At 41.5% G+C, this 27,337-nt stretch overlaps 3 protein-coding genes and 1 long non-coding RNA gene across 7 annotated transcripts in view; 3 read left to right on the top strand and 1 right to left on the bottom strand.

Annotated features, from left to right (window-relative positions):
* Positions 1-6,026: 6,026 nt before the first annotated feature.
* abhd13 (abhydrolase domain containing 13) lies at positions 6,027-9,240 on the top strand. The gene is made up of 2 exons (XM_020939165.2): positions 6,027-6,256; positions 6,558-9,240. Exon 2 carries the CDS (start codon positions 6,594-6,596, stop codon positions 7,638-7,640), a length of 1,047 nt encoding a protein of 348 aa, XP_020794824.1. The 5' UTR covers positions 6,027-6,256; positions 6,558-6,593; the 3' UTR covers positions 7,641-9,240.
* A 407-nt stretch (positions 9,241-9,647) lies between these two features.
* On the top strand, positions 9,648-12,622 carry tnfsf13b (TNF superfamily member 13b). Of its 4 annotated transcripts, none has more exons than XM_055151590.1 (6): positions 9,648-10,080; positions 10,185-10,293; positions 11,109-11,165; positions 11,268-11,392; positions 11,558-11,714; positions 11,885-12,622. In XM_055151590.1, exons 1-6 carry the CDS (start codon positions 9,862-9,864, stop codon positions 11,995-11,997), a joined length of 780 nt encoding a protein of 259 aa, XP_055007565.1. In that variant the 5' UTR covers positions 9,648-9,861; the 3' UTR covers positions 11,998-12,622. The 4 variants fall into 4 exon arrangements, with proteins under 4 accessions (XP_055007565.1, XP_055007571.1, XP_020794844.2 ...); XM_055151596.1 differs by having other exon boundaries at positions 9,651-10,080; positions 11,564-11,714; XM_020939185.2 differs by having other exon boundaries at positions 9,653-10,068.
* Positions 12,623-13,379: 757 nt separating this feature from the next.
* LOC129408621 (uncharacterized) lies at positions 13,380-24,760 on the bottom strand. The gene is made up of 3 exons (XR_008632045.1): positions 24,651-24,760; positions 23,968-24,079; positions 13,380-13,867 (listed from the first exon to the last, which is right to left on the bottom strand). It is a non-coding gene; the product is annotated as an uncharacterized LOC129408621 (long non-coding RNA).
* Positions 24,761-26,162: 1,402 nt separating this feature from the next.
* myo16 (myosin XVI) overlaps positions 26,163-27,337 on the top strand; it is a 75,954-nt gene continuing 74,779 nt past the window's right edge. Inside the window, exon 1 of the mRNA XM_055152650.1 lies at positions 26,163-26,237. The gene's annotated coding sequence lies outside the window, so the exon portion shown is untranslated. The remainder of the gene's footprint in view (positions 26,238-27,337) is intronic.

Consider the following 27,337-nt stretch of genomic DNA (forward strand, 5'->3'; position numbering starts at 1 on the left):
CAGTCACGTGTGAGTCTCTGCCTCTCACTGCACAGCACTTGTACTACTTCTCTCAGTGCAGCTGCTGTAGCCACTAAACCTGCGCTTTTCTCCATGTGTACATTATGCATGCAAAGAAGAGCACTGTAAACCATCCTTAGTGAGTGTGCAAGTGTGAGGCATTAATCAGTAAATGTCAACCACACAGCAGTTAGAGAAGTTAAAGTATAAAGGCAGAGTCTTTATATCGACTTATCATTCAATATATAAAAGCTGGGACAATATATTTTGGGGCTCAATATTTATCGTGTGTACTTTTTTGCCATTTTAGCAATTTTTGTATGTAATAACGTAAGTTTAGAGCTGTAGAGGTTATAATAATAATACAATAAACTTCTGTGGCTAATTATCAGTGTTTTCAATATTATTGTTTATTGAAGAATATCTCTACATCATTTGTACATATACATTTATATAACTATGCCTCATTTGACACAAGTCTTGTTGTTGTGCGACTTATTTTGAAATTATTATTACCATTTATATTTTTGCTTGTTGTTATTAGAATATATTGTGATGTGTGAGCTACTGTGTCTAAATAATTTGCCTTGTGGATTAATAAAGTTTGTCTAAGTTTGTTTCTTTGTGATTGTGACAGGTCTAACTGCATATGACACACTGACTGGGTTTACAAAGTAAATGTACAGACCCTGTAGAACACAACTGCATTTTGTTTACCTGTAAGAATGCACACAGCTCTCTGGGCCACTGTGCAGACCCATCAACGATGATCCATTGACAAACATCAATCCCTTTTTACGCAGCTCTCTATAGTTTTGCTGGTACCATGATGCATTGCACCACTGAGATGCTCCATTTACAGCAAACGAGAGCAGAGGAGAATAAATGATATGCTGAGATGATGGCAGTCGTTAAATCAATCAGCCTGGAAAGATTGTTGGAATATTTGTGAGCCCCTCGTGGTGTTTAATTCATGGGGGTCATTCAGGGGTCATGGCTGTGGCTCAAGTGATATCCTATAATCAAGAGTGGGGTGTGGAGCAGCTCATATGATCAGTTTAGCCAGGCACTATATACACTGAAGAGGGCACAGACCTGTAAATCATGATAGTGTCACATACAAGTGCTATCACCAGAATGCATATATTAGATTCAAAACAACACACTCTCTGTTAATTCCCCTATTAACATTGACATTTAGAGCGTCATTCCTTTGAGTACTCGGCACTAGTGTACAATACCTTTTCATTAGCTCTTACTGTGTAGGCCTTGGAGGAGGAGAGGTGACTGGGAATCCAAGTGTTGCTAGAAGAGGGGACAGACAGGCAGGAGAGGCAGTGATATATTGGTTATGATTCCTGATGCCTTCCAAGTGTTTGGAGTTAAATCACAGGTGCTCCCAGAGAAAAAGGCCGTTCAGCTGACTTACTATGGTCCTGTGTGACGAAGGAGTAGGAGATACACAATGCATTTATCATGGCATGGACCAGTGCGTTTGACCCATCAGTTCAATCACTCAGACCAACTCTAAAAATAATCATAATGTGTCTAGAGCAGGGGTCTCTAACCTTTTTTTCTGCTGAGCTATCTTAACAAAACAAAAATACTAAAGGGCTACTAATTTTAGCCATTGCATGAAATTGTGTAAGTACAAGAGCCACAGCAAGCCTTAGATGGGTACAGTTAGATACTTATTATTCATTAATTAGGGCACAAAGGCACAAAAATGATACATTTACAATGGTAATATGCATTAAATTCATATTTTTTTTGTTATTCAGAGTTCAGTATAATTCAGAAATCCCTTGCGAGCTATTTGAAAGTGAGACCTACTGGTAGGTCTCAAGGAGGTACCTTGAGAACTTGATGCCATTTTAAGCTTCAGATAAGTTAGATGGCCTTTCAGATGCTAATTTCTCTTGAAATGAATACGTTAACTTTATGTTAAAAACTGAACAGTGCATTTGAAGGACAGCTTTAACACTGGACTGTCAAGTCCATGTAATATTGCATGTAAAATGCCAAGTCTGCTACAGTTTTTTACTTATTCTCAGGTCATTGGTTTAATTTGCACGTTAATGTGATTGCTGATAATTGTTAAGCCTGCAGTGATTAATAAAGTATGTTTGGTGTTATCCGCCTTATTTGCCCCCCGCTGGGATATTTCTCTTAATGACAACAGCTCCACGGGACGTGCTCTGGGGGTAACCTCCCGACACATACTAATGAACCACCACTCGGTCACTTTTACAACCATACATTATTGCTGCACTTTACACTGACATCAACAGTGTGCATGCTTTAAAGATATAATTTTTTAATGCAAATGGCATGTTTATAAAAAATATTGCCTTTGCAGTGATACCATCCCCACTTGTTACAAGAGGTTATGGCCACTTGACACTTGTCTCACAAAAACCAAATAATCTTGTATAGATTGACATGACTTTCTGCAAACATACTGGAGTCTTTTTCTACTCCTGACTAGATTTTACATAAGGTGTATATATTTAACGTCTGCTCCATGGTTTAAATTGAGCACATTGTTTGCTTTGGTCTTGATAGTAAAACCTTCCTCAACATCAGCATGTCACTGACACATGTTTTTCACGCTTTGTGGTCCAGTTAAAGACCCTTCAGGATTCTAAAAGAATATAGGGACTGGCTGGTAATTCCTCTATTAGGGAGCCATCTCCAGGCCACAGAGAGATAAAGTTATTTAAATGCACAAAAACTTCTTATCTAAACTTTTAATACCATGGTATGCATAACTTTGCCCAATGATGCTTTTCTCTGAAGCATCATTGGCTATTTTAGTTGTCAAAGATCTGTCCACTGACAACAAGGTAAGGTAACAACCTTGCATTTTAAATGACCCTCCAGTAAACTCTAATGTAACCAGGCAACCATAGGTGATTCCAGGGAGTGTTAATGACTGGCTAAGAAACTGTGACCCACATAATTATTACACCTAAAATGTGTCTTTATTTTTATGGGTTTTTTTTGTCTTAATTAACTATAATGACAAAAGCGTGTTCATGAGTAAAATTTAGATCCTCCCCCAGCAGCTTCTGAAGGTCCAAACCTGTGGCTAATTACCTTGTTCGGGATCAATACTGGACAGAACGATCAGAGGTGGTTTGGTGTTGGGGGTTTGAAGCACATTTCAGTCGGTCCATTGGTTATCAATCTAGTGTAAAAAATATAAAATGTAGATATTTGGTCAATTCACTGATGAGACAACCGTTGTTAGTTCTACAATGGAGACATTTCAGAGTTGCAACAGAAAAGTACAAAAACAGGATAATACTGTTAATATTTTACGGCCAGTGGAGCTGTTGTATTTTGGCCAAGGTGTTATTAATCAAGTTATTCTAGCAATGTTACACTAGATTGTTTAAATTTAGTAATGAGGTTTAAACAATACTGTATAGCCTGAGTAAATAGAGCAATCTTCTTTTGAGATTTAAGGCATTTGTTGCAAAGGAGAAAAATAGCATTTACTTTTGTAAGTTGCTTTAGTAAAGTACCCTAATAAGGCCTAAGTCATAGCTTAATTATCTGGTCTGTGGGTTATTGCCATGGAAATGAGGGTAACATAGGCCTGGTGAAATGTCTTCTCCATTACCAGGAGTCCTCTTAATTACTCCCTAGGACAACAATTTCTAGCCTATTTACCTTTGGCAGCTGCAGTGACTCACTCACTCTATAGTACTGTATATAAGTCAAGATAGTTCTACAGAAAAAGCTCTCAGCCTTCAACCAATTCATTTATTGGGTTATAACACCTGATTCATCCTTTCACCAATCCTTCATGGAACAAGCACACAAATATATTGAATAGTCCAAACATTCTGTTAATTATAATGTTAGTTATATTCTGTAGCTGTCTTCCTTGACTCAAAGAGATGCTCTGTCTCCACGGTGACAACACATTTACATTGTAGCCATGGACACCAGCACTTCTCTCACCTCGCATGGGGCAGTCTCCTGCAAATAAAACACGCATAACTCATGATCATGTGATGTCAGACAAGTTCAGTTATGTATTTATGCGACAAAAATACTGTAAATGTAATTGGCTGCTATTGAGAGTAGAGATAAAGCCACTGTACTGGTTAAAACATGCTGACCAACAGGAAAATCAATGAGCATCAATGGCTTCTGTGTCATTAGTCATTTTTTTGAAAGAGTCATAATTATACTGAGCCAGTTCATCCGTCTCGGTGGGTGAACTGCGTGAGGTGATTGGTAAGTGTGTCCTTCGGCCCCATAATATTTCCAGTTGTCACTAGTTCTCATAACTGTTTCTAGCTGACTCTGTTTTACAGAGATGCAGTGGTTACTATTCAATTCAAGTAACTGATCAAGGAATTGACTGTTGGATAGAAAGCCCCCAACCAAATGTATGTGAATGAGAGCTTAAAGCAATATTTTGTTGAAGGTGCCGAATTAATGATCCATATGCACCTGTTCACATTGCACTAGAGCTAAATCAAAGTAGAGAGAGGTAAATGTTACATAACACATATCAGACACAAATCAGTTATTTTAGTCCAGTACCTAGGGATGGGCATTCGATGAAATTTTCTTAATCGATCGTCGGAAGAATTAATGATAGATTATCGATTAATCATTAACGTTTTTATATTAAAATGATCATCATTATTATTACTATCTGCACTAATCTGCATAAATAAATTCAACTTTACGACAAATAAACCGTAACCACTCTAGAGCCACATCAGCCCGTTTATTATAATGTGTTTAATTCAGTTTTGCGCAACTCTCACAGAAACGAAACTTAAACCGCATCGCTAATTTGCATAAACTAAGGGAAGATAAAAATACAGCTCTTGTGCGTTGAGGCGGTTCAACTTCTGTCGGATTAAAAGACATGACTCAGTGGAATACAGGTTAGTGTGACTAGATTTGCGTTTGTCAAAACTTTTTCCCACTGGACACCGAAACATATGTGCTGCTTTGTACACTGTGCACATGGACTCACACTTGTCCCGACCGGAACGGAAAGCGTGGAATTTCTTGTACAAGTCGTTAAATGCGCATGTACGTTGCAGGCGAACTGACTGTTTGTGTTTGCTCGCTCCTTCTGAGTGCAGAGAGCTACTTGTACGGACCCCTGTTTGGTCACGCTACGCACATCAACCTACATTCGGTTTGTCGATTAAAATTAACGTAATCGATGAAATTCTTAATGATCAATTATCGATTAATCGACTAATCATGCCCATCCCTACATTATTTGTCTTGATTCACAACAATGGAGGATATGTTTTTGTTTGTTTTGTTTTGTTTTGGGGGGGGGTTGTTTGTTTGTTTGTTTGTTTTTTAAATCCTTTTCCAAAATAGAATGTTTGCACATCACAAAAGACATCAAATCAAATCAGTGAGGCTCAAGGGCAGTACTGAACCACCAACAGCTGTAAGACTGCACAGGTCTGTCTGCTTCCTCCAAGGTCATACTCTGAGTGATCAAGATGTAAAATACAGCAATATCAATACACATATGAGGAGGACAATTAAAGTCAGGCGTGGTTTTAGGTAGAGTAAGCGCATAAAACGTATTAACAATGTGCCCTTGATATGCTAGTTTTTGAGCTATGCATCAGGTGTGTAGTGTTAATGTTAAGATGATATGACAAGATATTTGCTTATATTATTTCCTTTTTCGACAATGATTCTTCACGTACATCTAGTCATTTTCAATTCGACGGTGTGCATATTATTCACAAGGATATCATTAAATTGTAATTTCCTTGGTGGCAAGTTGTGCAATTGCCTACCTTCTTTATCTTGCATTCTGAGTTTACATGCAAGAGCGGCACCTGGTGGACAGAATCAGAATAACATAATCAAAATTAGAAATAAAATAAAAATACAGTACAATGGCCGTTTTGTATTATTGTTATATATTGCATTAATTGTGCAAAAAATGTAAACGTTTTAATTTTACAAAGAACTATTGTGCAGGGGCAAAACGTGTACCGGAACTATTAGCCACGCACTACCTGCACAACACGGAAGCTTTTGAACAACACACCCAATGCTAACCAGCTGTGCGAGTAATGCTAGCTCAACCGGTTTCTTCAGATATTGGGAATTGTTTTTTATATTTTTATCTAGACAAAGCTGTCGTTCACAATTCTTGTGCACGGATTAATGCTATGGTGTAGAGCTGTTGTTCTGGCTTGTGACAAAAGCATGTTGTACTTGAGACGCTGAAAATGGAGAAGAGGTGAGTTAAAAGCTAACCTTTGCTAAGCTGATACACTCATCACTTCATGTGGTGCAAGTGGCAGTCAGTTTTGTGTAGGTTAGGTTACACGTCATCTTAAATATAGGCAAGATTGGAGAGTTTAAGTTGAAGTCTAACATTGAAGTGTTGCGGCTATATCATAGTTAAATTCTTGGGTTAACTGCTAATAGTGTGCAGAAATAACAAAGCGACGCGAGAGTTAATATTTACTGTAAGATTCCATTGTGTATAAATAATGACCTTCATTGTTGGTTTGTTGTGTATTTTTTTTCGTGTACAGATCGAGCGTTGTGTGACTACTGTGTGTGGCCCTGTTATGGAGAAGCCGTGGAGATTGTGGGGGGCTCTGGAGCGCTGCACCCTCTGTCTGGTGTCTTGGTCCTGGGGCGCTTGCCGCGTCTCTCTTCTGGCTCTCATCCTCACATTTCACCTGTATGGAGGCTTCTTTCTCTTAGCTCTCATCCTGGCCTCTGTTGCTGCCATACTTTACAAATTCCAGGATGTGCTTCTCTACTTTCCAGACCAGCCCTCTTCATCTCGACTCTATGTCCCATTGCCAACAGGTATTCCTCATGAGAATCTCTACATCCGCACCAAAGATGGTGTGAAACTTAACCTTATTCTGCTCCGATACACTGGAGGGGACGCAGTTCCTGGAGTCACAGCTGGCAGTCAAAGCACCTCTTCTCCACCAACTATTCTTTATTTTCATGGCAATGCTGGCAACATTGGCCACAGAGTACCAAACGCTCTGCTTATGCTGGTCAATCTGAAGGCCAATGTAGTGCTGATGGACTACAGAGGTTATGGGAAAAGTGAGGGTGAGCCAAGTGAGGATGGGCTTTACTTGGATGCAGAGGCCACACTGGACTACGTTATGACTCGACCTGATCTGGACAAGACTAAAGTGGTGTTGTTTGGCCGCTCGCTTGGAGGTGCTGTGGCTGTGCGCTTAGCTTCTGCCAACCCCCATCGCGTAGCTGCCATTATTGTGGAGAACACCTTCCTGAGCATCCCTCATATGGCATCTACCCTCTTCTCATTCCTGCCCATGCGCCTCTTGCCCTTGTGGTGTTACAGGAATCAGTTCCTCTCATATCGGCAGATTCTGCAGTGCCGCATGCCCTCTTTGTTTGTGTCTGGTCTTTCTGACCAGCTCATCCCGCCTGTCATGATGAAACAGCTCTATGAGTTGTCTCCAGCACGGACTAAGCGCTTGGCTATTTTTCCAGAGGGCACACACAACGACACATGGCAGTGTCAGGGCTACTTTGCTGCACTGGAGCAGTTTATGAAAGACTTGCTTAAAAGCCATGCCAATGAAGAGAGTGCTCAACCTTCTGCGAGTGTAACTATTATTTAAAACTGTTGACTACAAAATAAGGCAAAGAATGTACATTTGTATCCATTTGTCTGCAGCATTATTTTATCACACTTTATTACTTTGTAAATGTAATTGTTATGAAAAATCTTTAAAGATTTATGAGATGATGGCTCTGCCGCTTTATAGGTGTGTTGTGGTGCAGCTATGAATGCATGTAAAACTTATGATGTTTTCTGAAAGATCCCAGAGTAGACCTGATCACTATAAAATGCTCCCTAATAATTAAAAGAATTACAGACTGAAGCAGGGTTCGCAACACAAGTTACTTTCGTTAAGACCTACTCTGTACATTTTGTTTATAATGAATTTTTATCTGACCTTCTGATGTGTAAAGATATAATTTCAAATGTGTGTGACACTAGGCAGACATGTAACTACTAGTACACAAACTAGTACTTACTGGAGGTACTGGAGATGACATGTATACCAAGAAGTCTCACACATACTGTATAGCTTTGAAGTTCTTCATTTGATTCTTTGTTGTGTGTCACTTTGCAATATTTAATAGACAAAACAGTTGATTGTGGGTAATGGTGTGAGCCCATGATTATCTGACGCTCTGGCTGTAGTCTGTTGGAGGGCTTTTAATGAGCTAATTAACCTTTGGTGCATGTCTTCCAGGGGTGGAGCAGAGTCTGACAATGAAAACACTGTTATCTGCTTGGGCTTACAAAATGCAGCACACAGCAGCGCTAAAAGCCATTTGATTACACATCTCAGCCATATCTAAACTGTTTGTATACTGTACCTGACCCCGGATATGACTCACTGAATGATTTAACATGTTTGTCACACGATGTTAAAATAACATTAAAATAATAATTAAAATTAAAAGAAAAACTATACTAATAATAATAATAATAATAATAAAGCTGTTGGTGGATGCATTTACAAAGACACAACTCAAGATACTGCAAAATGTGATAATTCAAGAGATTATAAGAATTGGGGACATTATTGTGACAGAATTGTGATTTTCAAAAACTAGAGGAAACTAGCCGCAACAAGCTTCTCCTTTGCCTATGTATTTACCAATATTGTCGTAAAACTATTATGACCCATTTCTTTTTCATAATGTGAGTGGCACCAAAGCATCATATTGTTTAATATGTTAAATTCATTTATTTTTTGTACAGACTAAATTCAGGGGATTTTTGTGATTAGTTTCATTCCTACTTATTTAATTGGTAATGTGTTAATTTGATTTTAAGTGCTTACTTGGGCCACATAGCATAGTTTGAATGTGTTACTGAAAATATCCAACTGAATGTTTGGTTCTAATTTGATGTGGCAGAAATACTGCAGGGCATCTTTGTGTTCACCAGTAAATCGAGCTGTTGTCTGTATATGAGAAGTGAGTCTATTGTACTGAGGCAGCACAGTGGTTAATGGACATCCTTTAATTACTCCACATTAATGACATCTGAATGAATCATTGTTTTATACTCATAAAATACTCGTGTCAGTTTGAGTGCTTTTCCATTTTTCTATTTCAAAACATCAAACTTATTTTGTAAGCACACTTTCACTTTCTATTTTCTGTACTGTAACATGCAATAAATTGATACATTAAGTTGAAGTTCATCTATGTTTTTGTAGGGACAGACACTTTAAATTTAGTCTATTTAAATTGTGTGCACTTCCTTCTTTCAGTTCACAGTTGCCTCACATATATGGTATAAACTAATATTCAGCCTTCAAAGACCAGAGCAGAAGTATTCAGAAGAAGTACTACTATGTATACAAAACTAGTTGTAGTCACACAGATATTTTTTACTTTTTAGGTAAAGTTAATTGTCACTTACATTTACTAGTACATTACTTGTTCAAAATGAGTATACATTATGCACCAAATATGTGCATAAAAAGTGGATGCTTTGTGCAAAATATAAGGATCCTCATGGTTAGAAAAAATAGTGTGGCCAAGTTGGTTATCAAATTTTTTTTTTTGTTTTTTTTTAGATCAGGAAGCAGCGTTTGATTAATTGCATAATAAAGGAAATAAAGGAAGCTACTGTACTCTGCCTCTGCTCGCTGCACTGGTGTACACACATCAGAAACGAAAGCAAAGGAAATTGGAAGTTTTCATAGAAACAGGCACGTTTTAGAAAATATAATTAAAGTCGACATCTACTGAGGCGGAGCGTGAACTGAGGTCAGTTAGGAGGAGCTGTTCTTGTGCTATGTCCTGAGTGTGCCAATGGCGGCAGGTGTGAAGCCGGGGAGCGATCCGCAGAGGAAACTGTCCTGGCCTGTGCTCTTGCTCATATTAACAGCTGTCACCTCCTCCTCGCTCTCCGCTCTGTCGCTTTACCAGCTGGTGGTCCTCCGTGCAGATGTGGAGTGGCTCAAGTCTGAAGTCTGCCACAGGAGACAGGAGGGACAGGAGGACGGGCATATAGGCCAGGTAAGTTCCATTGTGAGTAGGGGCAAATGCTAAATTATTGAATATTCCATACTCTAATTATTCTATGTAGTTCTACTATTAGTTTTATTTTATTATTTTGTCTATGTGTTCTTTAGATGGATAATATTTGTCCCAGAAGCAACCGAGAGACTCTGCAAAGGCTTGAGTCAGAGCATGCTTCAATACTGAGAAAAAAAAGACAGAGCACTGGTAAAGACATAATAGGTAATTCAAATGTTCTCTAACTAGTATATATACTGTACATTATGAATGGTGTGGAGTATTTTCATTTAAGTAATGAATACAGTATTTTTGTATTTGAAATTATGACGGGATTTACAATTGAAACACTTAATGCAGGACATATGGCATTGATTCTTGCAATAAAGATGCACTACCCAACTTTTCACCTGCTTGTCTTCTTCTATATCTGGAGACAAGTAATTGATGCCACCAGTCCAAGTTACAGGTCAAATATGTGGAAAAGCAACCCCGCTCACAATAAGAATGCATGTTTTTTAAAGGTGCACAATGTAACTTCTAAGGTGGAGGGTCAGCTACTTGTTTTTCTCCATGGAGATGTTTTTTTCTTTGCCTGTAGTGTTCCACATTATGGCATTAAACTTATCTGCTTTGCATGTATTCAGTAACAGTTGTTTTATAGCTAAAAAATTTTGAAAAACTTGAATTTCAAGTTTATTTCCATACTGTATAACATTTAAGGCAAAGTCTTTATATCTCCTTGGAGACAAGCATTTGGCAGACTCTGCACCAGAAAAGTTTATGTGCACCATTAAGGTATTTTCAGCAATAGAAACACCAAGAAGGCGGGTCATATGGGGTCATAAGAAAAGTTAAATAGTGCACTTTAAAGTTAAAACTAAAAGCAAAAGTAAATTGTCCTGTTTCCTACTAAAATGCTGTGTAAATTCCAGTTAAATGTGATTGTGATCTTTGAACGGGTGCTCAGGAAATCCACAAAATAGTAGGGCAAAAAGTCCTAACTTCAGGATTCAAATTTCCTATTCATTTGTTGTTAGTATCCCAGCCTTGTTTGCAGCTTATGGCAAATGGCAACAGGAAACCCTTCAATAAAGGTACACAGAGTGTTTTTTATTATGCATTTAAGTTAATATATATTTGGATGGAAGCAGGCTATAGTTTATTCATATTGTTTTCCTATTTCTATTATTATCTAGAATTTGACTTTGATGAAGCCACTGGTATCCCCTGGCAAACAGGCCTGAAACGAGGTACTGCCCTGGAAGAGGAACAGGATAGAATACTGATCCTACAGGAGGGCTACTACTACGTATACAGCCAGGTTAGTAACATGAACTTAACACAAGAGGGTGCTCCTGAGTTGTAAACCACTGCCCAGCTGTGTGTGTAGAAAGGGACTGCTCTTTGCATTTAAGAAAGTCAGATTTATTTTAATACATAGTTAGTAGTATAAAAATACATATTAATATGTCATTTTTATCTTGAGACACAGGTCTACTACAAGGACACCCAAATCGCCATGGGCCAAGTGGTCATCAGGTGGAAGGCCAGTGTGGTGGGGAATGAGGCTTCTCATGTGGTTTTGTTCCGCTGCATCAAAAACATGAGACATGAATACTCCTTTAACACCTGCTTCACTGGTGGTGAGCATATGCTACTGTTTATGTGAAGCACAGGTCAACTACTTATGCAGAAGCAACAAGCAGGAATTTGTTATGGTTTAGTTTTTTTTATCATTCATTCTGAGGATGTGAATGGCTTTCTATCTGTCAAGTTGGGGAAAAAATAACCAAACACAATTTTTTCTACTTAGGTGTTGTGAAGCTGGAAACTGGGGACCACTTGGAGCTGCTGATTCCCAGGGCCAAAGCTAACATTACCCTGGATGGAGAAGGCACTTTCATGGGTGCAATCAAACTAGTGTGACATATCGCAACTTAATCGTCATTAGTGCTATCTTGTACAAGGATGCATTTCTTTTATTAACAGTAATTATGTCTTCCAAATCAAATATCACCTCATGACATGATCACCAGTTTTTATAAACAATTGTTTGTAAATATTTCACATATAAATCACCTCTGCACAATAGATGACATCATCTGGTGTAGATTGATTGCTATTCTTTATGGTATCACTAGAGGGCGCTTCAAAGAGGATCTGCATCCTGAGAGAGCTAAAGCAAGCAGGGAGAGATGAAGCTATAAACCTGTCTGAATTGTTATTGATGCTCTGTGTGTGGCAACTTCATGAGAGGCGCTGGTGAATGAAGAGGGACAGCCTGAAGAGACTTGAGTTCCTGAGAAGTGCTGGACAGATATTTGCATTAGGCAGAAGAAACAACTGGGAAGCTATCTATGTCAGTGCATTTCTCCAAATACATTATGCCTGGAGAAAGGATTTACACAGAAAGACATTTTTTTGTGGAACTCAGCTACATAATTAAACAAAGTTTGTATGTTCATAGTCTGTTAAAGCCCCATCATGTAATGTTGTTGCCAAAAAAACTGCTAAAATAAAGCTTTTTTTCAATCTTGTAATGCACTGAAAATGCAGAGAAAAAAAACATCTTGCTTTTTCCATGTAAATGTTGTTCCTTTGGCTATAATATTTCACAATATGGTATTGAGCTAATATATCTACATGGAGAAAGTTTTGAAAAATAGTTTTAACTTTCTACTGCATGCATCCTCCAGAAAGTGACATAGTGCTGCTTTAAGTATTAATCTGCCATAATGCAAGAAAATAAACCTATACAAATATTTTTTCATCATGGTTGTCTCAATCAGCAATCCACAATAGCAAGTAGTAAATAAGAAATAGTAATATCTGTAAATCTAATGCCCAGACCTGAACTTAAACCACTGACCTTCTGTATGTAGTACATGCTCTATCAATTCAACCTCAAGGTCTTGAGATCTCTAGAAACCACTAAAATGAATACATTACTGATCCCTTAAAGTGTGAGTAACTGACCTTGTGATCTAACAAAATACTGGTTACACTGGTATTATGACATTCATCAAACCATACTTATTTTCCCATAAGTGTGGATGCTTGGGTATAGTAAGGTTCTCATTAACTGTAAAAAAAAAAATCAGCTTGATATAGTTCTTTGTCGTTGTGGCATTCACTTTCTCTGCAGTGACTGGGTCAGCCAGACACACTCAGCTCTTGTGTCCAGTGGGGCACACTCAGACAAAGCCTGGTGGGTGGTCATTTCTTTGGAGAGTACTTTGTCCAAAGAGTCATGGCTCCATTTGACAAGGAGTACGATGCACAGCAAGGCAGAGAGGGGGAAGGAGCAGAGAAAAGCTCTGAAGTACATGCCTGAGGTGGGACATTTTGTTGTAATGGAGAAGTATTAGTGAAAAGAGAGTACAGCAGTGGCAGTAGTGAAGAACACAGGCCTATAGGGGTGTACTGGTCACCAAGGTCAGGTGGCTCTTTGATGCTCTGGTAAACAGTACAAGCGGCTGTTCAAACACCAATTCGCTTAAAAAAAAAAAAGAAAAAAGAGCAATAGAGAAGGGTTAGATGGAGGAAGCTGCACCAGTCTCACCATAATGGGTAAAATGTGACAGGCTTGATGGTCCCCCTCCTTCCTCCGGGCCAGAGATGTCTTTGTGCGGTGCCATGGCGACGGGTGGTGTGTTGGCGGAAGCTGATGTCATTGTGGGCTCGGCTCTGAAGACAAACCGAGAAGGAGGAAATGAGACCTGCTGTGTACACACGCTGCCAGTGTTTGTGGTCCGGGCTCACACACAGCACGGGGGGGCATCAGGCGTATTGTTGTCTGCAGGGAACAAAAGTCAGGAGAAGTTACACAAATCATGACATTAGTATTTTAAACACGAGCAAAACAGTTACCTCTAAATACTATTTCTTTAACAGATACATATCATATTTTTGTTCATACTAATATAAATACTGGTCTAAAAATGGCATGCATAATTATGTAAAGTGGATAGACTTTGACAGATGACAGGGGCCAAAGGTTATCCACAAACTCAAAAGCACAGAAAAGTACCAAGACACGAGTTAGTGAAGCAGATATGGTAGTAAAACCCCATTTTCACAAGCACCCTTAGTTAGTATGGATACCAGCAACTCTCTGTCTCTGCTGTTTTTGAATGGTAGTAAATTAATTCGTACTGTGGACCTTAAGAAAGCATACTCACGCTTATCACAAAATCTTTCACCCTGTAACTTTTAAAGAGCCTGTATTATGCGATTTTCTGATCTGAGTTGTGTTTTGTTTCACTCACACATGTTTAACACACAAACCCTGCATGGGCTGGGTTCTTTTCTCAAATAGCAAACATCTCAAACATCTCAAACACCCTTTCCATGTTATGTGGCGATACAAGAAGTACTCCACTATGTTTTTAGGTAAAAGGTAGCTGTAAACTTCAAATCTACAGCTTCATGACATCACAAGGTGGAACAGAGTATTTTGAGCTTTGGAGATGAGACAGACTAATAATAAAGGATAACTGAAATGTGTGAATGAAGCAAAACACAACTCCAGATATGTTTTTGATGAGGCAACAACATTATAACATTGCTTAAAGCTCACAAAAGATAATTTATAATATTGGACCTATAAATCAAAGTTGGAGAATATTACAGTGATGATTTTCTATTTAAATTCTGTCCATCCTGCTTTACTATCTGTCAACCAGAACAAATTGCGTGCATTGCCCTTGACAAATTTTGGCAACATTTTGTACTTGTGTCATATTTAAGGATTACTTTGATCTGCAGCAGTCAGCCCAGAGTAATCAGGCTGATCCCAGACCCTGCAGCAGAACTGGCGAACATTACCACATGGATTTCTCATTTAAGTGAGGATTTGGTTTTACCCATCCGCACTTCCAAATTCCCAACACTGTTTCCTGTGGTCTCCATAATTTTTAAATCTCTTCAGCTTGAGAAGACACTAATTGCCGCTGATCTGGAAAATGTGATAATAAGAAGTCTGTAGTGGAAGAACGGATATTTGTGCATAAAAGTGTTACAGTTAAATAGGGTTTAAATTAATTTTGTCTTAAAAGGCTACTGCGCTGGGAGGAAAATGAAAACGAGAAGTATTTAAGCAGATAATTTTGAGCGTTTTGTCAAGGTCAGTGGTTGAACTGTGGGTGTTGTGCACATGATAGATGAGACACACACAGAAAAATGTTTTGGATTGCCACAACCGACCCCCCCAAACACACACACACTGCTGCTTTCCAAAAGAAAATCTGGCTTTCAGAGCAGGTTTGTTTCCACAAAATGCCTGCCTTTCATATTTTGTTGATGTCAAACTCAACGAACTCAGTGTGTACAGTCAATAAGACATTCAACGGTTGCTCTTTGAAGTTCGAACCAGAAGCACAAAAATGTTATAAAGTTCACATTGTTAAACTGCTTTTAACTTTTGAAGCAGATTTAAGTTAAACTATTCTCAATGTTGAAGCCGTGTACAATTACAATATATTAAAGGTGGACTACGTAATTTTTTTTGCTAATAGCACTCATAAACGTTGTGAACATCCTTGGCAAAGCAACAACATCATGGAGAACAGCAGGTAGACCCCACTGCCAGAAAAGTATCAGTGCACCTTATGCCAAATATATTTAAGATAAGTAGATAATAGATAAGTTTATTCATCAAGTCTTTCTGGTTTTAATATGTAATCCCCAATTGTCTGTACATCTGCAAATATCTAAAGATTTCCTAGCTTTAATTGTGGTGTGGAGTTGTGAAGTATCAGGCAAAGGCCTGATGCATCTGCTCCACACAGCTTTTTATCTGTCTGTTTTCATTCTGTGGTTTTAGTTTCACTCCATTGTTCACGTACCCCCTCCTTCCTACACACACTTCAAACTGGGCTCCTCTGCACCACTCACCAGCTGCTCGTGGGCCTGCCATAAAACATAAAACATGCCATAATAAGAGATTTTAACTCATGTATAGTTTTTGGGGGTTTTTTGTTCTTTTTATGCCAAACAACGACTTAACTCTTTAATCTCATTCTCTCTGTCCATTGGCTCTTTCTCCACTATCCCCCACATCCACTTGTTTGGCACAGTCCCTCGCCTCTTCCCCCTCCCTCTCTGATGGGATGTCAGAGGAGGATTTTGGCCTATGGGTGTAGGAGTAGCAGGGGCTCTCTATCTCGCTCTCTCAGTCTACCCTGAGTTTCCCTTTTTTGCAGCTGAGACCTGGATGCCTGTGGATGGTACTTCTGAGCACCAAAAATAGACCAACAAGGAAATGGCACTGTAAGGTAAGGGATCAGGAGAATTATTACCTTTTATTATATTTTTACATCTACAATCTAGCCTCAGTGGGTAATAATTGCCTGTTTATGCCAGCCCCAAGTCTGAATAAATGGTTTTGCTAAAATATCTGAACCACTGCACTACGTGAACGGTGATTTTTTTTGTGAGAAACCCTAAGAAAATTGAGATGGAGTTGTTTCTTTGTGACCATTGTCAAGGATGCACTATTGCTTCTAGTGAAGGGTCCGCCACATGCTGGTCTCCATGGAGATGCTATTGCTTTGCCTGGAATGTTCCACAGTATGACATTGTATTTGTCTATCTTCATCTCCAAGTTAGAGGTCAAATCTGAGGAAAGGTGAGCATGCTCACAGTAAGAATGCAAGTTTTTCCGAGAAGTGTTAGCAATAAACATGAACAAATGCTATGTTGATAAGATTAATCAATCCCTTATCATGAAACATTCAAGGCAAAGCGATTCAGCTCCTTCATGGACACAAACATGTGCTGTATAGTTAATCAGAAAAGTTACATAGTTCACCTTTAAAGCTGATGTACTGCATTTGGGTAGGTTGTTAGTTGGCCTGCCTTACAGAGTTCTCTACGAATCTTCTTCCACAAAGTTGTTGGTGTACTATCATTTGGGAACTGTGGTGGAAGAAGTAGTTTTTGCTGAATTTTGTTCAACAGATACAACTGAATCTATTGTTTTTTGTTTTGTTTTTTTCCATTTGTTTGTTTGCTCAAACAATGAAGTTGATCAAAATAAACCCTCAGTTTTTTCAGTAGGTCTCAGACAACAATAAAAAAAAAAAAATAAAAATAAATAATAATTATTAAAAAAACATGGTTCTTTTAAGTCCTGTTCAAAAATGTAGTGGAGTAGAAAGTATAGAGACATACTCTCAAATGCAATGCAGTAAAAGTAAAAAGTACTTTTAAATTTACTTAAATTAGGTACAGATACCTAAAATTTACCGCTGGTCTGGAATCGCTTCTGTTTTAAAGAGTCTTTAAGAGTCTAGTGCTGGTGTTGTTCACTAAAACACTGTAATTGAAAACAATAGTGAAAGTGTATAACATTATAGTGCAGAACACAAGTACAGTGAAGTGACAGAAGGAGCAGATGTATGGCTAATGTAAACGCCTTTTCTGCTTGGTTTGACTAAATGTTGTGGAGTAGCAGACAGGAGCATAACTCTAGTGTCAGCTCACAAATTCAGCCATTGTTTCAGCAGAGTGCACAGATGGGCTTATTCAGAGTGGCTGGTCTAAATGGAGAGTGTGTGGGGCTGCTCTAGGACCTTGCTGTTTGATGCTTGAGTAGAAGTAAAGGTATTCTGTGTTGTAGCTGTGTAGAATCAATCATGTTTTTAACTACTGTGCTAAAACGACCATGAAACAGTGTGTTAAATGTGCCATACCCATCTGTGCTCTGGTCTAGACACTGTAGTCCACTACAACTGGTTTAAGCCTGAGGTATCACTCTGCCTCTGAGTGGAATCTGCAACATAAATCAACTGGAACAGTTAATCAGCTTTGAATATTTCTTTAGATAAAGTACTACAGAATTGTGTGCATGTGTTTTTGTTAGTTTGTTTTGTTTTGTTTAAAAACGCTATTATGAAAGAAGTATCAGTGTCACAAACAAATAACACAGTGTTAAAATCTGGACACAGACTTTAACTCAGACTAGTTTCTATATTTTTTGATCTATGTTACAATGATCAAACTGTATGAAAAGCATTATCTCTCTGTTCTACTTTATGATGGCATGTGGTAATACAGGAAGTGCTCCACTGCGATTTTAAAATCCATACACCTTCAATAGAATCATTTGGATAATTTCAGCCCTGGAATTGCCAATCTCTTCTGAACTAAAGATAAAAGGTAGCTGTTCACTTAACTACCATAAGGCGAAACAAATTTTTATCTTGGAGATCTCAGGAGATGCAGACAGACTAATAACAAATGGTTACTCCTACATGTGTAAATGAAACAAAGCACAACTCCAGCTATGTTTTGGATGCAACAACCCCATTCTGACAAGTTTTAAAGCTCACAAAAGTCTATTTTACGTAATGTAGGATCTTTAAAAGCTGTATTCTGTCTGGCTATGATACTGCCCTGGCCGTAGTCAGCTGTTGAGCCATGTGGTGCTGAGACATACTCACAAACTGCATTGATAATTATGGCTTGATTTATGATGCATAGATGATGTGGATATGAGAAAATGGGATTGATGAGCGAGGTTTTCCCTGCTAGCTTTTTGATGGATCAGCTGCTGTCACTGCTCTGGAGGTGTTCAAGGAAGATATAGCCTCCCCACTGTTTTACTCATGTAAAGTGGTTTGCCCCGTCTTGTAAAGGTGAGTCCCTGTGGCTGATGCATGATGTAGCTTTACCTTTTATTCATGATTACGGAGGTACAAATTTCACTATAAACTGTGGGAGCGTGTGATGTGGCTAGAACAGTAATGCCATCCATCCATTTTCGTCCGCTTATCCGGGGCCGGGTCGCGGGGGCAGAAGCCTAAGCAGGGACTCCCAGACTTTCCTCACCCCAGACACATCCTCCAGCTCCTCCTGGGGAATCCCGAGGTGTTCCCAGGCCAGCCGAGAGACATAGTTCCTCCAGCATGTCCTGGGTCTTCCCCGGGGCCTCCTCCCGGTGGGACATGCCCGGAACTCCTCCCGAGGGAGGCGCCCAGGAGGCATCCGAAACAGATGCCCGAGCCACTTCAACTGGCTCTTCTAGACGTGGAGGAGCAGCGGCTCTACTCCGAGCTCCTCCCGTGTGACTGAGCTCCTCACCCTATCTCTAAGCGTGCGCCCAGCCACCCTGCGGAGGAAACTCATTTTGAGCGCTTGTATCCGCGATCTTGTCCTTTCGGTCACTACCCAGAGCTCATGACCATAGGTGAGAGTAGGAACAAAGACTGACCGGTAAATTGAGAGCTTCGCCTTTCGGCTCAGCTCCCGCTTCACCACAACGGGCCGATACAGCGACCGCATCACTGCCGAAGCTGCACCAATCCGCCTGTCAATCTCACGTTCCGTCCTCCCCTCACTCGTGAACAAGACCCCGAGATACTTGAACTCCTCCACTTGAGGCAGGGACTCTCCACCCACCCGGAGAGGGCAAGCCACCTTTTTCCGGTTGAGAACCATGGCCTCGGACTTAGAAGAGCTGATCTTCATCCCAGCCACTTCACACTCGGCTGCAAACCGCCCCAGTGCACATTGCAGGTCCTGGTTCGATGAAGCCAACAGGACAACATCGTCTGCAAACAGCAGAGATGAAATCCTGTGGTCCCCAAACTGGACCCCCTCCGGCCCCTGACTGCGCCTAGAAATTCTGTCCATAAATACAATTAACAGAACCGGTGACAAAGGGCAGCCCTGGCAGAGTCCAACATGCACCGGGAACAGGTCTGACTTACTGCCGGCAATGCGAACACAGCTCCTGCTCCAGTCATACAGGGACCGGACAGCCCTTAGCAAAGGGCCCCGGACCTCATACTCCCAGAGCACCCCCCCACAGGACACCACGAGGGACACGGTCGAATGCCTTCTCCAGATCCACAAAGCGCATGTGGACCGGTTGGGCAAAATCCCATGAACCCTCGAACACCCGATGGAGAGTGTAGAGCTGGTCCAGTGTTCCACGGCCAGGATGAAAACAACACTGCTCCTCCTGGATCCGAGGTTCGACTATCGGCCGGATTCTCCTCTCCAGTACCCTGGCATAGACCTTACCGGGAAGGCTGAGGAGTGTGATCCCCCTATAGTTGGAACACACCCTTCGGTCCCCCTTCTTATACAGAGGGACCACCACCCCGGTTTGCCAGTCCAGAGGTACTGTCCCCGGCCGCCACGCGATGTTGAAGAGGCGTGTCAGCCAAGACAGCCCCACAACATCCAGAGACTTAAGGTACTCAGGACGGATTTCATCCAACCCCGGAGCCTTGCCACCAAGGAGCTTTCCAACCACCTCAGTGACTTCAGCCAGGGTGATGGATGAGTCCGTCTCCAAGTCCCCAGCCTCGGCTTCCTCCTCGGAAGACGTGACGGTGGGATTGAGGAGATTCTCAAAGTATTCCTTCCACCGCTGGACAACGTCCCCAGTCGAGGTCAACAGCTCTCCCCACGCACTGTAAACAGTGTTGGTGAAGAACTGCTTCCCCCTCCTGAGGCGCCGAACGGTTTGCCAGAATCTCTTCGAGGCCGTCCGATAGTCCTCCTCCATGGCCTCCCCGAACTCCTCCCAGCTCCGAGTTTTTGCCTCCGCAACCGCACGGGCTGCAGCACGCTTGGCCCGCCGGTACCCATCACCCGCCTCAGGAGTCCCCTGAGCCAGCAAGGCCTGATAGGACTCCTTCTTCAGCTTGACGGCATCCCTTACTTCCGGTGTCCACCACCGGGTTCGGGGATTGCCGCCGCGACAGGCACCACAGATCTTATGCCCATAGCTCCGAGCAGCCGCATCGACAATAGAGGCCGAGAATGAAGCCCACTCGGACTCCATATCCCCAGCCTCCCCCGGAATCCGGGAGAAGTCCTCCCAGAGGTGCGAGTTGAAAGTCCCTCTGACAGAGGGCTCCGCCAGATGTTCCCAGCAGACCCTCACAATACGCTTGGGCCTGCCAGGTCTTTCCGGCTTCCTCCTCCACCTGCGAACCCAACTCACAACCAGGTGTTGATCAGTTGACAGCTCAGCCCCTCTCTTCACCCGAGTGTCCAAGACACGCGGCCGGAGGTCAGATGACACGACTACAAAGTCGATCATCGACCTCCGGCCTAGGGTGTCCTGGTGCCACGTGCACTTATGGACACCCTTGTGCTCGAACATGGTGTTCGTTATGGACAAACTGTGACTAGCACAGAAGTCCAATAACAAAACACCGCTCGGGTTCAGATCAGGGAGGCCGTTCCTCCCAATCACCCCTCTCCAAGTGTCACTGTTGTTGCCCACATGGGCGTTGAAGTCCTCCAGGAGAACAACGGAGTCCCCGGTCGGTGCACTGTCTAGTACCCCTCCCAAAGACTCCAAGAAGGCCGGGTACTCTGCACTGCTGTTCGGCCCGTAGGCCGACACCACAGTGAGAGACCTGTCCCCAACCCGAAGGTGCAGGGACGCGACCCTCTCGTTCACCGGGGTGAACTCCAACACACAGCGGCTGAGCTGTGGGGCAATGAGCAGGCCCACACCAGCCCACCGCCGCTCCCCGCGGCCAACGCCAGCCAGCCCGCCGCCGCTCCCCGCGGCCAATGCCAGAGAAATGGAGAGTCCAGCCCCTCTCAAGGAGTTGGGTTCCAGAGCCCAAACTGTGCGTGAAGGTGAGGCCGACTGTATCTAGTCGGTAACGCTCAACCTCCCGCACAAGCTCAGGCTCCTTCCCCCCCAGTGAGGTGACATTCCATGTCCCCAGAGCTAGTCTCCATGTCCAGAGATCCGGTCGCCGAGGCCCCCGCCGTCGACTGCCGCCCAGATCTCTCTGCACCGGCTCCATATGGCTCCTCCCACGGGTGGTGGGCCCACGTGAGGATGGCCCCACGTCACTGCTTCGGGCTGAGCCCGGCCGGGCCCCGTAAGGGAAGGCCCGGCCACCAGGCGCTCGCTGGTGAGCACCCACCCCAGGCCTGGCTCCAGGGTGGGGCCCCGGTGACGCCAATCCGGGCGACGTAACTGGCCTTGTTGGTACACTTGTCATACAGGGCTTCTGAACCGCTCTTCGTCTGACCCGTCCCCCCGGACCTGTTTGCCTTGGGTGACCCTACCAGGGGCATGAAGCCCCCGACAACATAGCTCCCGGGATCATTCGGGCACTCAAACCCCTCCACCACGATAAGGTGACGGTTCAAGAAGGGGTAGAACAGTAATGGTTCGTGTTATTGTTGTCGACTGGATCAAAGTAAATGTAATCTTGATTTCTGTTTGCAAACATGTTTTAAAAAGCCTCATGCCAGTCAGATGTCAGCCGTCATGTTTTATAACCCCATGTGTCTATTTATAACACAGCCAACTTGCTACCAGACTTGTGCATCACCATAACCAAAAGTCCCTGCATAGACAAAGAGGCGTGTTTTTATGTTTTATATAGAACAGACAGGAAGGAGCCACCTGAGGGTCAGAAAACAAATGTTTTATCAGTTATCTGCTGCCCCTTCAGTCTGGTTAGAATCAAATATAATCCATTAAACATATCATTTTGCTTTATAGGCTAGTAATATGTTGTAAAGAGAGAACATACATTTTTACAATTTTGTGTCAGCAAAACTGGTCTGATGTTTTGCTCATTTAATTACCGGATCTGGTTTACAATACCATACATTTAATTATTAATAAACTTCTGAATTTTAGGATTATGTTTTTTAACTTTATGTTTTCACCTCTGTTGTTGAAGAGAATCTGTTAGGAGAGGGTATTTGTCCCAGTTCAACTGAACTGGAGCTAATGACAGGTGTTGGGAAACCCTGCTCGCAGCGCCAGCAACATGTTATTTGGGGATGGCACACTTCCAGGATGCTGGAATCAAATGCAGCCCTATGAGACCCTATTAGATCTCTGCCTCTGATGAAAACAATACCATCAAAGCAGAGCTGTGTGCATAGATTCAACCACAACAGGTGCAAAGCTTAGACAAATAGACCAAGCCCCGCTCTTTGTTGGTTTAGGGACGAGGCTGGTGCCCATGTGATCTCATAGAAGACTTCCGCGTGTTACCGTTGGCATGTGCCGAGGCACGCGGCCTGCAGCCTTGAACCCTCTTACTGTGTGTGCCAGTAGAAGCTCTATTATTGGTGTGTGTGTGTCAGTAGGACTAATCAGGAGGGGTCAGGGTCAGAGCATGTCAGGACTTGCCTCTGTATGCAGGCGTTACTTAGTCGCCTCTCACCTGTTTCTGCACAGTACTGAAACTGGACTCTAGATAAGATTGTTGATGTTAAATTCAATACATGTTTACAATACATAAGTTTGAAAACATTCAGAAGCAATAACCATAGAGACACTTGAAATAACAACTACATTTTGAAAAAAAAATGACACAAATCTGTTCTCACTCCTAATCATCAGCTGCATAGAAGGCCATAGTGTACCCAACCCCTATAACCAATGCCGCCACACGTCCAGAATACTTGTGTATTACAGTACAGGCGCTGAGACAGAAGCTGGCGAATATTTTAAACAGCACTAGTTAAGTATTCTCTTTAAGAAATGTGCTTTGATCTAGTTTTAATGCAGAAGTTAGCACCTGACTGTGTGTTTGTGAGTTCATCTTTGTCAATCCTCCTGCTCTAATCTGATCAAATTAGATCAGTACTGAACCATGATGCTTTACTAGGAGAATGTTCCACTACTGCAACTAGAATCAACTCATAACAGTAAAGGAAGGGCAATGTATATATTTCTTTTACTGAGCAGTGTAAGGAAGAGGCAACAGTCAATGATAAAGTGATGGCATTGCTCCTAGTTGGATTACACAGCTGGGTGGGTGCAGTCCTTCTTCAGATGAGATCATATCTTCAGTGGACAGCGGTCAGACTATCATACTTATTGTGTCTGATTGTTTCTATAAGAGCCATTGACCTTATGTCACAGTAGCCGAGTAGCCTGTTACTTACCTCCTGATGATGGACCCAGTGGAGAACAGGCGTGTAAAGCTGAGGAGCATGAGGAGAGGCGGCAGGAGCACAGGTCAAAGGTAACGTACTCTGGTTGATTCATAGCATGATCCTTAGAAATCAATGAAAATAATAATGACTTAGACATCGTCATCATAAAAGAGCAGATTTTCAAAACAAAAAAAAGTGGGACATTCCTGGTTTGTGGTGGTTGGTAATAATAAAATTGTGAAAAGAGTGCGTAAATAAGGGAAATTATTATGCATTCAGTACAAATGTGAGTGAGCATAGTCATATATGTGATTTTTTTAAGCATCTTTTCTGTAATTTACCTAAACAAATGACAATGTATGCCTCTCTTTACTGTTGGCAGGGATCAGATTGGTCAATAAGGAAACCTTGGACATTTCTTGTATAAAACTTAGACAAATCAGTGGTTCTGGATAAATCTGCTAGGAGAGGACAGGGGCTCAAAACTTGGACTGACCCGGGTAAATGGATGTCAGGTTACCCTACCCATAATCCAATCCAAACATTTAATAGATATAAACGTAAAGAGGCAAGGCTAGCTAACGCAAATGCAATGCTCAAAATTGATTAAGCTAGCAGTTTTAAATTATGCATATTATGTCGATATATCAAGACATTTTATTGTTCGTCATTTTTTCACCTCGTACCAATACCATTTAAATGTTTTATCCAGTAGTTGAATAATGTTGCGACGACTTTAAATCTTGGCAGATCCACGTGTAGGGCCAGTGCGCCAGCAGCGGTGCCAGCGTGGCCATAAAACTGGTGCTAACTAATTAACAGCTTAAATGGCGAAATTAAAATGGAAGTGAGCTCTGAAGGCCAGAAATTTGCAGTCACCACAGCCGGATGACCTCAAGTAAAGGTGGGGATTATAATAGTAACTGTATTAATGAACCCTCGCATGCAACTAGTAAAGGCTAATCTACGGTGACCAGAATTTCATAATAAAAAAAAAACTGCGACATCCCCGTTTTTTTTGATGACTGGTAATCATAAAATTGTGAAACGAGTGCGTAATTAATGAAAACTGTTACGCAGAGACCATTCATGATTAACATGTGAGTCAGTATAGTCACATTTTCCTTATGTTTTGGTCGTTTTTAAGCAGCTTTTCTGTATTTAACCCAAATAGATGACAATTTATGCCTCTCTGTATCAAGTTGGTCAAAAATAAATATGCACACCTGGAACATATTCTGGGAAAAAATGGGAAAATATCTATGGTTTTGGATAAATGTGCTGGAACAGAGGACACAGGGCTCAAAACTGGGACTGTCCCAAGTCCCAGGATGTCTGGTTACCCTAGGCTAAATTGCGAGTAGTAGTAGTAGTAGTAGTAGTAGTAGGCAAAGAGCACCCACACAGTAAATGTATGCAGGTGTATTATTGTGTTTTTCTGCTTGGTTTATCTCATTGACTGGCCTGTCTCTATGTCTTCAAGGTCAATGTACAGATTATTAGGGAGGCACTGGAATAATGGCCTTTGAGGTCATTAACTATTCATCACTCACTTACTGCACTGCTGGACCCATGTCAGGACTTCCCACATGTGAGTGAGTATCAGGATTTACAGACATCCATTGACATGAACATCCTGTGTCCTGTTTTGTTTTGGGTTTTGGGTGATAGTGTTGGCTAAGATGGCAAAAAAAAATTTTGTTTTTTTTTGCCTCTTTGTGATCATTGTGATTTTTAAAAAAATAAGTTGCAAACATATTTTTGGTCAGAAATCAAAATAATTGTATCTTCTTTACGTTTTCAGTCTTATCACTACTTATTTTTATAAAAAGGAACAACCAAAATCTTTGTTAATGGACACTTTATGATAATGAGGTTAATAGTGGCACCACCTCCTTTTTTTTTCTTGGTGCCCTCCTTCTTTTCTTCTTGCCCCATCGCAGTTTACCCATTGGGGGTGGATCCTTATGGACATGGGGGTGTAACTGTAACCACAGATGGGATAAGAGGGCTGGCTTAACTTGGAGTCTGGCGTTTGGGGGGAGGGACACTGAAAAAGCGTGAAGGGGCAGATGCAAAAGACCAAACAGCTCCACCACGCAGCAGTGTTGCCATGGCTACGGGGGAAACGGATGAATGAGTGACATCACAGCGGCGGGGAGGTGAGAGAGTGTAAAATTGATTTGTTGGTCGGGGCACGGGAGGCGGTTCTTGTCGTGTTTTCGGCATCTCCTCACTTGTGTGTGGATCTGTGTCTCATGTGGACGCGTTCTGTGCCGGTAAGATACTTTTTTCTTCCTAAGGACAACATTTTCTGCTTGTTGCAATCGTAGGTGCTCTCTTCCATATATATCTAACTCTTTCAGCTATTGACAACCTCTACATTTGGAAGTATTGATGTTTGTATGTGATAGTGAGCTTAAAGCCATGTGCTGTGACTCTGGCATTGAAAGGAAAGGCAGATGTGGCATGCAGTTGTCGAGGACTAAATATATCATAGAAGATCACAGAGAGGGAATGTGTGTGTTTTTGGCAGCGAACAGCTGACTGCGCAAAAATAATTTATCTCACTCGTACTTTATATCAGGTTTCAGGCTAAATTAATACTGAGTGCTCCTCCTCGATAACTCAGTTTGTTGATGCTTGCAGTTACAGTGCTGTCTCGTAGGAGTTTTCTGTTTTCCCCATAGATAGCTGGCATAAGTTATATCTACTGAATATGAATAATATGCTAAAGGAACTATTTTTGACAACCAGATATAATGGACTTTATGCTTGGTTACTTTATTCACGATGCCTATTCAACTGGCTGTGTAGTGTTGACCTAAAATGAACCTGGACAAAATAGTATAAGGTGGTATGTGTCTTATACAAGCTTAGATTTGATCTTGTTTGTAGATTTATTCATGTATTTATTTTATTTATGTTGTTGGAGTTGTTGTTTTTTTTGTTGTTGTTTTTTTACCAGAGCCATACGTTAAAGCGATACATTATTTAACCTTAACACTTCCATTGTTTTAGCTTTTAATTCATCAGGGGTTTATATTGATTTAAGATTGTAAGAAAGGCCCCAAAAGAAAGTGCCAGCGTCTGTTGGTCTGGCAGCCTTTAGTTTCCGCAGTGGGGGGCACAAGCGGGTCAGTAGTCAAGAGCCATGCCAAGTCCAATCTTTCATTTTGTCCATGCCGAGAACAAAACAGCTTTATTGTCAGACACAAGTCATTACAGAAGTTCTTTGGAGGGTTTGAAAAGTTTTGTCTAACTGGGATGATATTTTTCTCACCAGACTTAGGCCACAACACCACTAAGTACATCATCTTTAAGTTAATAGATTTATGTTTTCTTTATGTCAACTCCAAGATGAATGTTTGTGTCACTG

The sequence above is a fragment of the Boleophthalmus pectinirostris genome, unplaced genomic scaffold (genome assembly GCF_026225935.1).
Source record: "Boleophthalmus pectinirostris isolate CB_2022bp ecotype Guang Dong unplaced genomic scaffold, ASM2622593v1 HiC_scaffold_1, whole genome shotgun sequence".
In the NCBI taxonomy this organism is placed as follows: domain Eukaryota; kingdom Metazoa; phylum Chordata; class Actinopteri; order Gobiiformes; family Gobiidae; genus Boleophthalmus; species Boleophthalmus pectinirostris.

Bases quoted from the DNA above. Each gene is read 5' to 3' on its own strand.
- abhd13 (XM_020939165.2), top strand. From the start codon at position 6,594: ATGGAGAAGCCGTGGAGATTGTGGGGGGCTCTGGAGCGCTGCACCCTC.
- tnfsf13b (XM_055151590.1), top strand. From the start codon at position 9,862: ATGGCGGCAGGTGTGAAGCCGGGGAGCGATCCGCAGAGGAAACTGTCC. The intron at 11,393-11,557 runs GTTAGTAACATG...TTTTATCTTGAG, and splicing joins ACTACTACGTATACAGCCAG to ACACAGGTCTACTACAAGGA. The intron at 11,715-11,884 runs GTGAGCATATGC...TTTTCTACTTAG, and splicing joins TAACACCTGCTTCACTGGTG to GTGTTGTGAAGCTGGAAACT.